The 11,518-nt window shown below is 38.8% G+C and overlaps 1 protein-coding gene across 4 annotated transcripts in view; it reads left to right on the top strand.

Moving 5' to 3' along the window:
* Positions 1 to 11,518, top strand: part of pitpnm2 (phosphatidylinositol transfer protein, membrane-associated 2) — a 58,054-nt gene that overhangs the window by 13,612 nt on the left and 32,924 nt on the right. For 3 of the 4 annotated variants that reach the window (XM_016441804.1, XM_016441962.1, XM_016441724.1), the window contains exons 2-9: positions 3,525 to 3,739; positions 4,115 to 4,236; positions 5,959 to 6,192; positions 7,223 to 7,555; positions 8,723 to 8,818; positions 8,900 to 9,004; positions 10,090 to 10,151; positions 10,630 to 10,695. In XM_016441804.1, coding sequence (XP_016297290.1) covers positions 3,525 to 3,739; positions 4,115 to 4,236; positions 5,959 to 6,192; positions 7,223 to 7,555; positions 8,723 to 8,818; positions 8,900 to 9,004; positions 10,090 to 10,151; positions 10,630 to 10,695 — 1,233 coding nt within the window. The remainder of the gene's footprint in view (positions 1 to 3,524; positions 3,740 to 4,114; positions 4,237 to 5,958; positions 6,193 to 7,222; positions 7,556 to 8,722; positions 8,819 to 8,899; positions 9,005 to 10,089; positions 10,152 to 10,629; positions 10,696 to 11,518) is intronic. The other variant, XM_016441878.1, reaches the window with a different exon arrangement.

Raw genomic sequence — 11,518 nt, 5'->3', positions numbered from 1 at the left:
ATCAATGCAATATTGTAGGGAAAACATTGCAATATGATTCTACTGCACAGCCATATGTTATCGAGACCACACTTCTCTGAGGTGTGTGCATGTGTGTGCGAGGGATTGATTGAAGCGGTTGCGGGGCCTGATGTCATCTGTCAGCGCCATAATGAAGTGCTGGCGACTCCACGCTGGGAGGATGACCAAAAACAGATACCGCAGCCCAGCGCTTCTGCCGCCCGTTCCCTCTCCCGCCTGCCATTTGTCTGTCTGTCCCGCCTGCCACCTCCAGCTGCTGACAGCTCACCTCTCTAACAAGAGAACGGCCCATTTCTTCCTGCTCAGCACATGTGAGCTCCAGACCTGCGGATCGCCTCCAACGGGCTGCTGCTTCACACGCCTTTCTGTGGAACGTGTCGGTCTGACGTCAGTCCTGACAGTGCAGTCTGTGAGTTTGACAGTAGCCTGGCAGAAAGAGAGAGAAGCAGCGGTCTGACATTGAGCGAGACATGACCGCTATTCCCTCGCTGGCACGGGCCTGTGCTTTTAAAATGGAAATGTATTACTCACCACGTATTCGGTGATTGAGGATGCATTAGAAACCCCTGAAACTGAGAGGCCAAGAGTGATTGTTTCTGGGGCGTCTCAGGGGCGAGGTCGTTTGGCACTGCATTTTACAAAAAGCATGCCATTCTCACACGTGCAAAATTCAGAATTGAAGAATTAGCTTCCTTTCAATTCATGAGTGTGAATTTGATTTGAAATTGCCATGACACACAGGAAGAAAGTATCGGTATCGGGCGAGTACTGGAAAAAGTGGTATCGGTGCATCCCTACTAAATTGTAATAAACAGACACTTTGTAACACAAGTAATGCATTCTGGGAAATTAAGTTAGCTATATATTGTTCTATCATTGTATTTCTATCGTTTGTTCGTTCATTCGCTCGTTCGTTTGTTCTATCATTTTATAGTTCTATCGTTCTTTCTATCGTTCTATTGTTGTCTATTTATCTATCTATCTATCGTTCGTTCTATCGTTCAACTTCAACCAAATTCCCAGACAAACTTGTTAAATATATCACTTTAATATTAATAAAAATGTACATATACATTATTATAAAAAATATTATTGAAAAAATATATATTACATCAGTGAAGTTCTGCCAGTTAGGTTATAAAGAAATACTAACAGCTTCTGCAGTAATATCATTGCCACATTTTCCATCTTTAGTCTTTGTTGGCATCCAGTGCCCATGCGGTCATCTCATGAGAGCACTCGGATGAAATTAATACGATATAACTTTCTTCTGCATCTCTGTAACAAACCTCACCTTAATGAAGGTCTTAAGCAAGCATTGTCGGCTTTTAATCACCCCACTATCATCTTGCTAATGCAGAGTCACGGCTGATGGGATCTGTGTGGCCATCTGCCCTGCAAGTGTGCCAGCTTCACTGGCCTGTCATCCGTCTTTTATTTAAACATAGAGGACGTATAACAATTACATAATTACACCTATATCAATGTCAATTAGTTCAAATAGAAATGTAAAAAATGCTGTACAAAATGAAAACTGATGTTTTGCAATGTGTTCTGAATTTTATCTTCACATTCGGGGCCCAGGACAAACTTCTTCTCCATAGTGGCCGTATACCGTGATAAAAGCATTAGCAATTAATCGCAACATAAACATTTGATACCGACATATCCCTAGTGTCAATGCCATAGTGGAACTAAGTGGGCCAAACTTGTCCCTGATGGATTCATAAGTTGGTATGCAATTAGCCACCGGATGCTTCCAACTATCTTCATATGACCACCTTCAGTGAGGCAGATATGATGGCATGTGTCACCCTGACTGGCACAGTGGGCCTTCTCCCAGAATTCACAGCTCAGAAGCTGTGCCAAGACTGTACCCTATTTTTACGGATCTGTCTGCTGGCAATCACACTGAGTCTTGGCTTATCTTACTGACAAAGCTGAAGGTGTTCCTTGATTGGCCAGCACCAATAGCGCGGAGCATGTAGTTGACTTCTGTTGGGTTGTAGTCAATTCTGTTTTGGGATAGACTGTCACCTTCCATTAACTTTGAGTTTCCTAAGGAGGTTTTAAGATTCCAGCGTAATATTTTTGATTAAACTGCACTGACACTATTGGATGAGAACATATCTTGAACTGGATTGAGCTGGATAATGAATGTAATGTAATGTATTATAACTTTTAGAATGTAACTTTGCAATATAAGTTATTCAGCTGAATTGAATCAACATTGAACGCACATGAATGGAATAATGATACTGTTCTCTTCTGTAGTGCTGTTTATAGTTGAATTGAATTTGTTCAGAATTGATGAACTTTGCAACAATGACAGTTATTGAACTGAATAGAATGACACTGTTGCCTTTTGTAGAACTGCTTATAGCTGAATTTGTTTGGTATTTGATAGATTTTGCAGCATTGACAACTGTAATTGAATTGAGTTGAAACAACAAATTTAAATGGAATTGAGGTGAATAGTGACTATTGTCTTTTGTAGAGCCATTTATAGCTCATTTGAATTTGTTTCAGAATTGATCAACTTTGCCGCATTGACACAGTTATTGAACTGAATTGAAACAACAAATTTGAGTAATTGAACTGATTACACTAACTTTTCAACATCGACACTTATTCAACTGAATCGAATGAACATTGAACTGACCTGAGTTGTATGACACTTTTGCCTTCTGTAGAGCTGTTTATAGCTGAATTGAATTTGTTTCAGAATTGATAGATTTTACAACATTGACTGTTATTTAATTGAAATGACACATTTAAATGACTTTGTGACATCGACACTCATTCAACTGAATTGAATTAAAATTGAACACAATTGAGCTAAATAACAACACTATTGTCTTCTGTACAGCTACTTATGGCTGAGATAAACTCGTTTCGTAATTGATGAACTTTGCAACGTTGACAATTATTGAACTGAATTGAAACAACAAATTTGGTAATGACACTAACTTTTCAACATCGACACTCATTCAACTGAATAGAATCATCATTTAACTGACTTATGTTGAATATTGACACACTTGCCTCATGTAGAGCTGATTATAGCTGAATTGAATTAGTTTCATAATTGATTAACTTGACGCAGTTATTGATCTGAATTGAAACAACACATTTGAATGACATATGAACTGAATCGAGCTGGATAGTGACACTAACTTTGCAGCATCAACACTTATCTTCTTTAGAGCTGCTTATAGCTGAATTGAACTCATTTTATAGTTGATGAATTTTGCAACATTAACACTGTCACTGAAGTATTATCTTTTGCAGAGCTGCTTTTATAGCTGAAATCGAATTGGTTTCATAATTGGTGAATTCTACAACATTAACACTGTTATTTTCCTTTGTATTAATGTGAAGCTGATTTGAAAGTATCTGCATTGTATAAAGAGATTTATACAAAAAAGTGACTTGACTTAATAATAATAACGGTCCATTTGGAAGTCTGTGAACCCTTATCCCAGACCTTTCCCTCCGTGCAGAAAAAGAGTCGTGAAGAGAGTGAAGGCGAGGGCAGTGGGGTGGAGATCCTGGAGAACCGACCCTACAGGGATGGCCCAGGCGGCTCTGGTCAATACACCCATAAGGTTTACCACATCGGCCAACACATCCCTAGCTGGTTCCGCTCCATCTTGCCAAAAGCTGCTCTTCGTGTGGAAGAGGAATCCTGGAACGCCTACCCATACACCCGCACACGGTGAGCGTGCTATCGCCTAATAATAACCCTCTGGCTCGCTTTCAATAGTACTCCGGTAAATACCCACATCAGCTTTTAACATTCAAGTCAGGCCTTCCTGTTTTGATCTTGAAGTCAACATGGAATCAAAATAGACCCATGTTTACTTTCTCAAAGCATCTTTTTGGTTTTATAGGGAATGTTGCATCAAAGCACGTTGAGTTCAGCTCAACTCCTACTGCAATAAACATATATCTGTTACTTAATAAAGAGGTCATGGTAAGTATGAAGAAGGGATAAACTCATATGAACCTCACTGCAGAGCAGTTGCGTTAAGGCATGACACTGATATGATGAAATTACATCAGAGTTAATCTCTCCTCGCCTGTCCTGCAGCTACACGTGTCCTTTCGTCGAAAAGTTCTCCATCGATATCGAGACGTACTACAAGCCGGACACGGGTTGCCAGAATGACGTCTTCAACATGTCCTCGGCCGAAAAGAGGCAACGGGATATAGGTACAGTTGCACCTTCTTTATTTTTACTCTGCTTAATGCATATATTTGGTGCTTTTGACCATTTTTGCACTGCAAAAACACAACTGAGCGTCTTGAGCAGTTGCATTTCCAAGAGGTCCTGTCCTTAGCATGCTTTTTAACACATGAGCCCTGTTAGCTTATGAGACCAGTCTCAAGCATTCCAGCAGGAAGAGCTCTCGAATCATGCCTCAGTGTTTTAAGATGCAGACAGCGTGAGGCTTCATTGACAAAGTACCATGCTGCTGTTGGGTAGTGTGCCATGGCACGAGTTCCCCGTTGCACTCTGGGACAGGTACTGGAGGCTTTCTGAGCCGAACGCAGACAGACGCAGGCACTGCAGGGGGAAGCGCCCTGTGAATGCTGTTACATAACTCCATTCCTTACTGATAACATGTACCTTCATGAGTGTGCTGTGGAGACACCTAGAGGCCGTCTGATGACATGGCAGTCTGCAAACATTAAACAACCCAAGATCAGAAACCAATCTGTACCTTGCAACTGTGAATAATTGAAGACTTGCAGAGTTCGGTTCTCAACACAGTAAAGATTACAGCTCTGAATTAATAGTTCGTCCAATAATGAAAAATTGCTGAAAATGTACTCACCCTCAGGTCATTCAAGCTGTGAATGAGTTTGTTTCTTCAACAGTCATCACTTGTTCACCAATGGATCCACTGCAGTGAATGGGTGCCGTCAGAATGAGAGTCCAAACAGCTGATAAAAACATCACATTAATCCACAAATAATCATCTTGTGAAGTGAATTGAAATTTATAAAACCTTCAAGGGGTTTTTAACTTCTGTCTATACTATTGCTTTCTCTGGTGAAACAGTCGTCTCGTCTGAATCAGGAGATTGATTTGCACAGATCAAGCACCGTTTACAAGCGAAAACAGTCCAAAACAGATCTAAACAGGATTTTGATGTGAGAGAACAACAGCCTTTTTCACTGGAGGAAGCATTATTATGGAATATGGACTGGTATTTTGGCCAGAAGAGATGGTTTAAAGTTAAAAAAAACTTTTGTGATGGTTTTATGGTTACAAACATTTAGCTTTTCAGTTCACAAGACGTTAATTAATGGACTGGAGTGGTGTGGATTACTTGTGGATTATTGTGATGTTTTTATCAGCTGTTTGGACTCTCATTCTGACGAACTGTGATGAACAAGTGACGTAATGCTAAATTTCTCCAAATGCGTTTCCATGAAGAAACAAACTCATCTACATCTTACATAGCCTGAGAGTGAGTTTTCAGCAGATTTTTATTTTTGGATGAACTGTTCCTTTGAAGAGTTGATGAGACTTGGCCTTTCGCAAAAGACAAGTTAGCAAACAAAGAAGAGTAAAAAGAAATCTATACACACACTACATACAAATAATGCTATTTTCATGTCAGTTTTTCTAAACAAAGTTCCATGAATGGACATAAAAGTAGTGATTTTTTTTTTTAATGGAACAACTTGATTCCTTATGCCAAAGCTGCTTGAATAAAAGAAAAGCTTTATGACGCATAAGACTAACAGATAAACCAGGTTTTACAGCCTCAATGTCCATGTTATTACCTTTCAGAAGGTCTTATAAAGTCTCTGTGATGAACTGATTTGGTTTGCAATAAAAGACTAAATATGAACCTGTTCACCATTCGTGCCTTGTTCTCCCAAAAAATGTGTGATTGCCAATGGAACAATGGTCTTTCACAGATCCCATCGATATTGTGAATGAATTCATCGCCCCTCATGAGTACCTGGCTGAGGAAGACCCCAAACTCTACAAGTCATATAAAACCCAGCGGGGCCCCCTGTCTGACAACTGGATCGTGGAAATCAACAACAACCCAGGCAAAATGCCCGTCATGTGCGCTTACAAGTTGTGTAAGGTGGAGTTTCGATACTGGGGCATGCAGTCCAAGATTGAGCGCTTCATTCACGATGTGGGTAAGTGTTCGGAAATGTTCAGACGAAACATTTAAAAATTAAATAACAATGCATATTTTCGGTAATCCAGTGAATTTATTATTAATTTAGCACCAGTGCTATTATCAGTGGTGTCCTCTACCATATGTCCACCAGTGTTATTAGCTCTGAGAGGACATTTGTCTCTCCAGTAATTCTATACGAGTCAGCTGATCCATCTGCTGCATATTTGCGTGAAATTATGCTTGGTAACGTCCTGTTATCATTGTGCGTGGGTGGGCAGCAGGTGTCAAGCGTTCTGTCAGGAAAAAAGCCCTTAATCATTAACCTGCACTTAATGAAAACGAGATTGATGCTGTGCGGCTCCAGTGACAGTCAATGCTCAGAGAACCGCCTCCTCCTGACTACAACAGGGCAAAATTAATTTCCTTTCCATGTGCTGTTCGAGCGCCGCTTAATCTTCTTTCCCATCTTTGGCGGATTTCCTTTTATTTTTATCAATTTTCCTCTCGCTGTTTCCTGGCTGCTGTGAAAACAATTTTGTTCGCACGTCTCTTCATTACCAAGTTCAGTTATCTGAAAGACTGGTTAACTGCGTCTTTGACACGTCTTAATCAGTCGAGGAAATCGCACAAGGAAATAAGCCAAACCACACATCAACCCTTGCTTTGTAGCACACAAACAGTCTCTTTGGTTGATAGCAGTATTGAGAAAAGTGTCTTTTAAAAGTAACATGTTACTCCTATAAATGCTACTTTGTAACATTTTAAATTTTATCACCATCTGTTGTCAGAGGCTCTTTTTTTCTAGCATTTTTCTCAACTCGTAAACCTAGCAACCACATATAAATGCATAAAAAATTATGAACACCTTTGCAAAAACGTAGCATAGGAGTGCTGAAAACAAACACTACACACATTATCTTTAGAAGATGTAAAAATCTACTGCAAACATTTGTTTCCCCCCCTAAACTAGTTTGCATGTAGTGACTGTCGAAACAATTACACTTTGTGTTATTGTGAGCTTTAATCTCATGATACCTTCCCATCAGGGCTGAGGAAGGTGATGGTACGCGCTCATCGGCAGGCCTGGTGTTGGCAGGACGAGTGGTACGGTCTGACCATGGAGGATATCCGGCAGCTGGAGCTGGAGACGCAGCTGGCTCTGGCACAGAAGATGGCACAGTACAGCTGCAACGAGGAGGGCGGCGAGAACAACGGCGCCGTCACCAGCCCCGAGAAAGAGCACGAAGCCAAGGAGGCCATCAGCTCCATCGAAGCCGAGGGCACGACGAGGACCATGGGGGACACGCTGCAGGCGCGAGGAGAGCTGACCAAGCAGTGGTCCACCTCTTCCAGGTCCTCGCATTCCTCGAAGAGAGGGGGTACGTACACACCGCCATACTTCAAAAATGCATGGTGATCAGTAGACACACACACACACACACACACACACACATATAAAGATGCATTAAATTGGTCAAATGTGACAGTAAAGACATTTGTCATGTTACAAAATATTTTTATTTCAAATAAATGCTGTTCTTTTGAACCTTCTGTTAAAAGAATCTTGAAAAACTTTTTTTTTTATTTTTTAGTTTTTTAGTTTTTCGCAAAAATATTAATCAGTACGACTATTTTAAATATTGATAATAGTAAGAATTGTTTCTTGAGCAGCAAATAAGCAAATTAGAATGATTTCTGAAGGATCATGTGACACTGAAGACTGGAGTAATGATGCTGAAAATTCAGCTTTGCATCGCAGGAATAAATTACATTTTAACATTTTCAAATATCAAATTATTTTTCAATTGTAATAATATTTCATAATATTTTGAAATTCTTTTTTAAATAGTTTATTTTAATATTAACAATTTATTAATGTAATAGTATTACACTGAGTTATATAATTGTATATGTTATAAATTATAAATATATGAATTATGTATGTAAATTATACATATAAAAGTGTATATGTATATTATTATACATATCTATTAATATGTATCAGAACAACTATTTTAAATATTGATAATAGTAAGAATTGTTTCTTGAGCAGCAAATCAGCAAATTAGAATGATTTCTGAAGGATCATGTGACACTGAAGACTGGAGTAATGATGCTGAAAATTCAGCTTTGCATCGCAGGAATAAATTACATTTTAACATTTTCAAATATCAAATTATTTTTCAATTGTAATAATATTTCATAATATTTTGAAATTCTTTTTTAAATAGTTTATTTTAATATTAACAATTTATTAATGTAATAGTATTACACTGAGTTATATAATTGTATATGTTATAAATTATAAATATATGAATTATGTATGTAAATTATACATATAAAAGTGTATATGTATATTATTATACATATCTATTAATATGTATGTATATTTTTTATAATTAATTAATAATAAATTGTGATAAAATGGTTTCAAATTGTGATCACAAATGGCTTTTATTTTAATCTTTTTCCCCCTTTTTCATCAATGCATATTAGTTTGTAAAAGAATCATGATGCATATGACATTTTTTTCATAATGTGTGCAGGAAGTCCTTCACGTCACAGCATTTCTGAATGGCGCATGCAGAGCATCGCCAGAGATTCGGAGGACAGCACAGACGACGAGTTCTTTGACGCTCACGGTAATGCAGGATTGATCCTGAGTTTAAGAAGGTGCTCATGGCAATCTGTTATTTACTAAAGTCTTAATCCTTGTTCCTCAGAGGACTTCTCTGACAACGAGGAGATCTTTGCCAAGGACATCACCAAATGGAGTTCCAACGATCTGATGGATAAAATCGAGACAGCAGAGGCAGAGGAAGCCCAGGGTACGCTGGGATTATCTTCACCCATCCGACACGATCTCAGATTGTAGGGGGGTATTTTGGGCCCCCGAGGCGGGTGATGCAAAGCGTTTTTTCCAGATGCTTTGGTTTTGTAATGCATAAGCCGAGCCCGCTGGAAGGAGTTTTTTTTCCATTCATCCTCCAAATGCAGAGATTTTCACATCTTTAATAGGATTAGCGATAAAGGAGCCCCATTGACTCTGAGGAGGTTAGGGTCTGTGTCAAACAGTGTGAGATTATGGAACACTAATTACACTGAATTCCATGCTGTTTGCGAGACGGACTCACAGGCCGCGGAGAGTTTTACACTTATGAAACCCATGTTCAAATAAAAGTCTAACACTAGGTTTCTTTCAATAATAATAATTAGGGCTGTGCGATATTGAAGAAAAATGCGATATGCGATACCTTGTTAAAAAATTCGATATGCGATACGATATTGCTTAAAGTGTATTTCGTTTTAATTCAAATGATGCGTGCTAAGTGAGTGAACATCAAAGATCACACAACAGAAGTGCGCGCGCTCTCTCTCTCTCTCTCTCTCTCTCTCTCTCCCTACCGTTAAGTAACTTGTGCATTGTTTTACTTACTTGTTTTTGACACATCCGACTGAACTACAAACTTTCCAGTGATGTCTGTGAGAAAGATATATTCACTCGACAAGCTCGCGCATCTGCGCCGCCGTGCGCTCAATCCACTCAGCGTGCTTTGCTCATCTGCTCTCGCACATCAGCTATACAAGCGTTAATACGGAATGTTTAACATTATTATATTCATTGCATACACATACTTCGTAGACATCCTTAATCTCTAATAACTCCATTCTACTATCTGTTGTCGGTGTTTCTTTGTCTGAATATGGCACTTATCACATGCTGTGTGGTATCGGCGTTTGGTATCGGGGCATTTTAACGAGTACGAGTACAGGAGCTCAGTATCGGGCTCAGCATCCCTAATTTTTATTAATATAAAATAAATTATTTTAGTTTTTATGTTTTTTTTTATCATGATGCATATGTGATCCCCCCCACCCCCCTGCATTAAGCACATTAATTTTATGTTTCTAGGTGACTATCAAGAATCGGGTGGGGAGTTTTCTGGGACCTCCAGCGTGGATCGGCTCAATGAGGTATGTCTGCAGCTGTGCATTTTCATACACACTTTCACATTAAAATGAATGGAAATATACTGCAACATAAACGTTACATAATACATATTTATGCAGCAGTGTCATACTGTTAATGCAACTGCAGCAGTGAAAAACGCATTGATCTGTACTCAAGCTAATGGAGCAGAAATTCAGCAATAGTCACGCTGTGTTTATGCTGATGTAAAAACGGGGGGAAAAGCATTAGAGCTTCTCTGAGGGTATGTTATGCAACAGCGATTTCATTTTGCATCAGCGCATAAACTGTCAGCGCATAAACTTTATACAGTGAATAAACTGTATGACCTTTGACAAAATGAAACAGCGGTCTGTCACTGCAAAGGTCAGCTCAGCATATAGTCATAAGGTCAAGTTCTCATGGTGTGAAGGGTTTGATGGGGACGATCAGGGGTTGAGGGCCTTTGGGATGATCTCAGTGCTCTTTACCTCTGCTCCTCAGAGACGCAGGGCCATGCGGCGCTCCAGCGTCTGTAAGCATCGACGTACAGCACGCAAACACCCAGCTGTGAGTCACAGCGACACCCGTCTGTTTACATGTGCTAGACGTGTAGATCTTAAGTTATATAGAATCAAAGGCGTTTTACGGTGTTGTTTGTTTAGAGTTTAGCTGATCTTTACCCTGAAACAGTATTTTTTGCTATCAGAAGTGTTGTTTTGTAAAGTAGACACTCTCTAGATGCAGACATGTAGTTCTTCTGTGGTGTAGAGGTTTTATCAAAGCAGTCTTTATTAAGACAACAGTGATGCCCATTTTTTCGGCAGTCTGGGTTCTGGAAGTGTTTTCCCATTTGTCTTGTCCATAGGACAAATCAAACTGTTTAAATACACATTGCAAAAGTTATACGTTTCTGGTGCTCTGAAGTTTTGTGGTGCAGTTTGTGAATGTAATGCAGTCTAGATTAATTATTCAATTAGTTTCACATTTGCATAATAACAAATGTTTTTGGCCATTATGGAGGAGAAGATAAGGTTTCAGTAATATGAAGATTTTTTTTTATATAATTGTAATTTAATCATATATAAATATTTAAAATCGAACTTGTAGTAGTAGTAATAATAATAATAATTATTATTATTATACATTTATTAATGTATTATAAGTGTATAATAATTATAATTTATTAATTATACAACAATAACAATACATTTATTAAAGGGGTCATATAATGCTATTTCAAGTTTTCCTTTCTCTTTGGAGTGTTACAAGCTGTTCGTGAATAGATAAGATCCCTAAAGTTGCAAAGACTAAAGTCCCAAACCCAAAGAGATATTCTTTATAAAAGTTAAGACTTGTCCACGCCCTCCTAAAACGCCTCGTTCAAACACGC

The sequence above is a fragment of the Sinocyclocheilus anshuiensis genome, unplaced genomic scaffold, assembly GCF_001515605.1.
Source record: "Sinocyclocheilus anshuiensis isolate Anshui unplaced genomic scaffold, SAMN03320099.WGS_v1.1 scaffold269, whole genome shotgun sequence".
In the NCBI taxonomy this organism is placed as follows: Eukaryota; Metazoa; Chordata; class Actinopteri; order Cypriniformes; family Cyprinidae; genus Sinocyclocheilus; species Sinocyclocheilus anshuiensis.
Note: the sequence above shows the minus strand (reverse complement) of the source record. Positions and strands in the feature narration are given on the sequence as shown.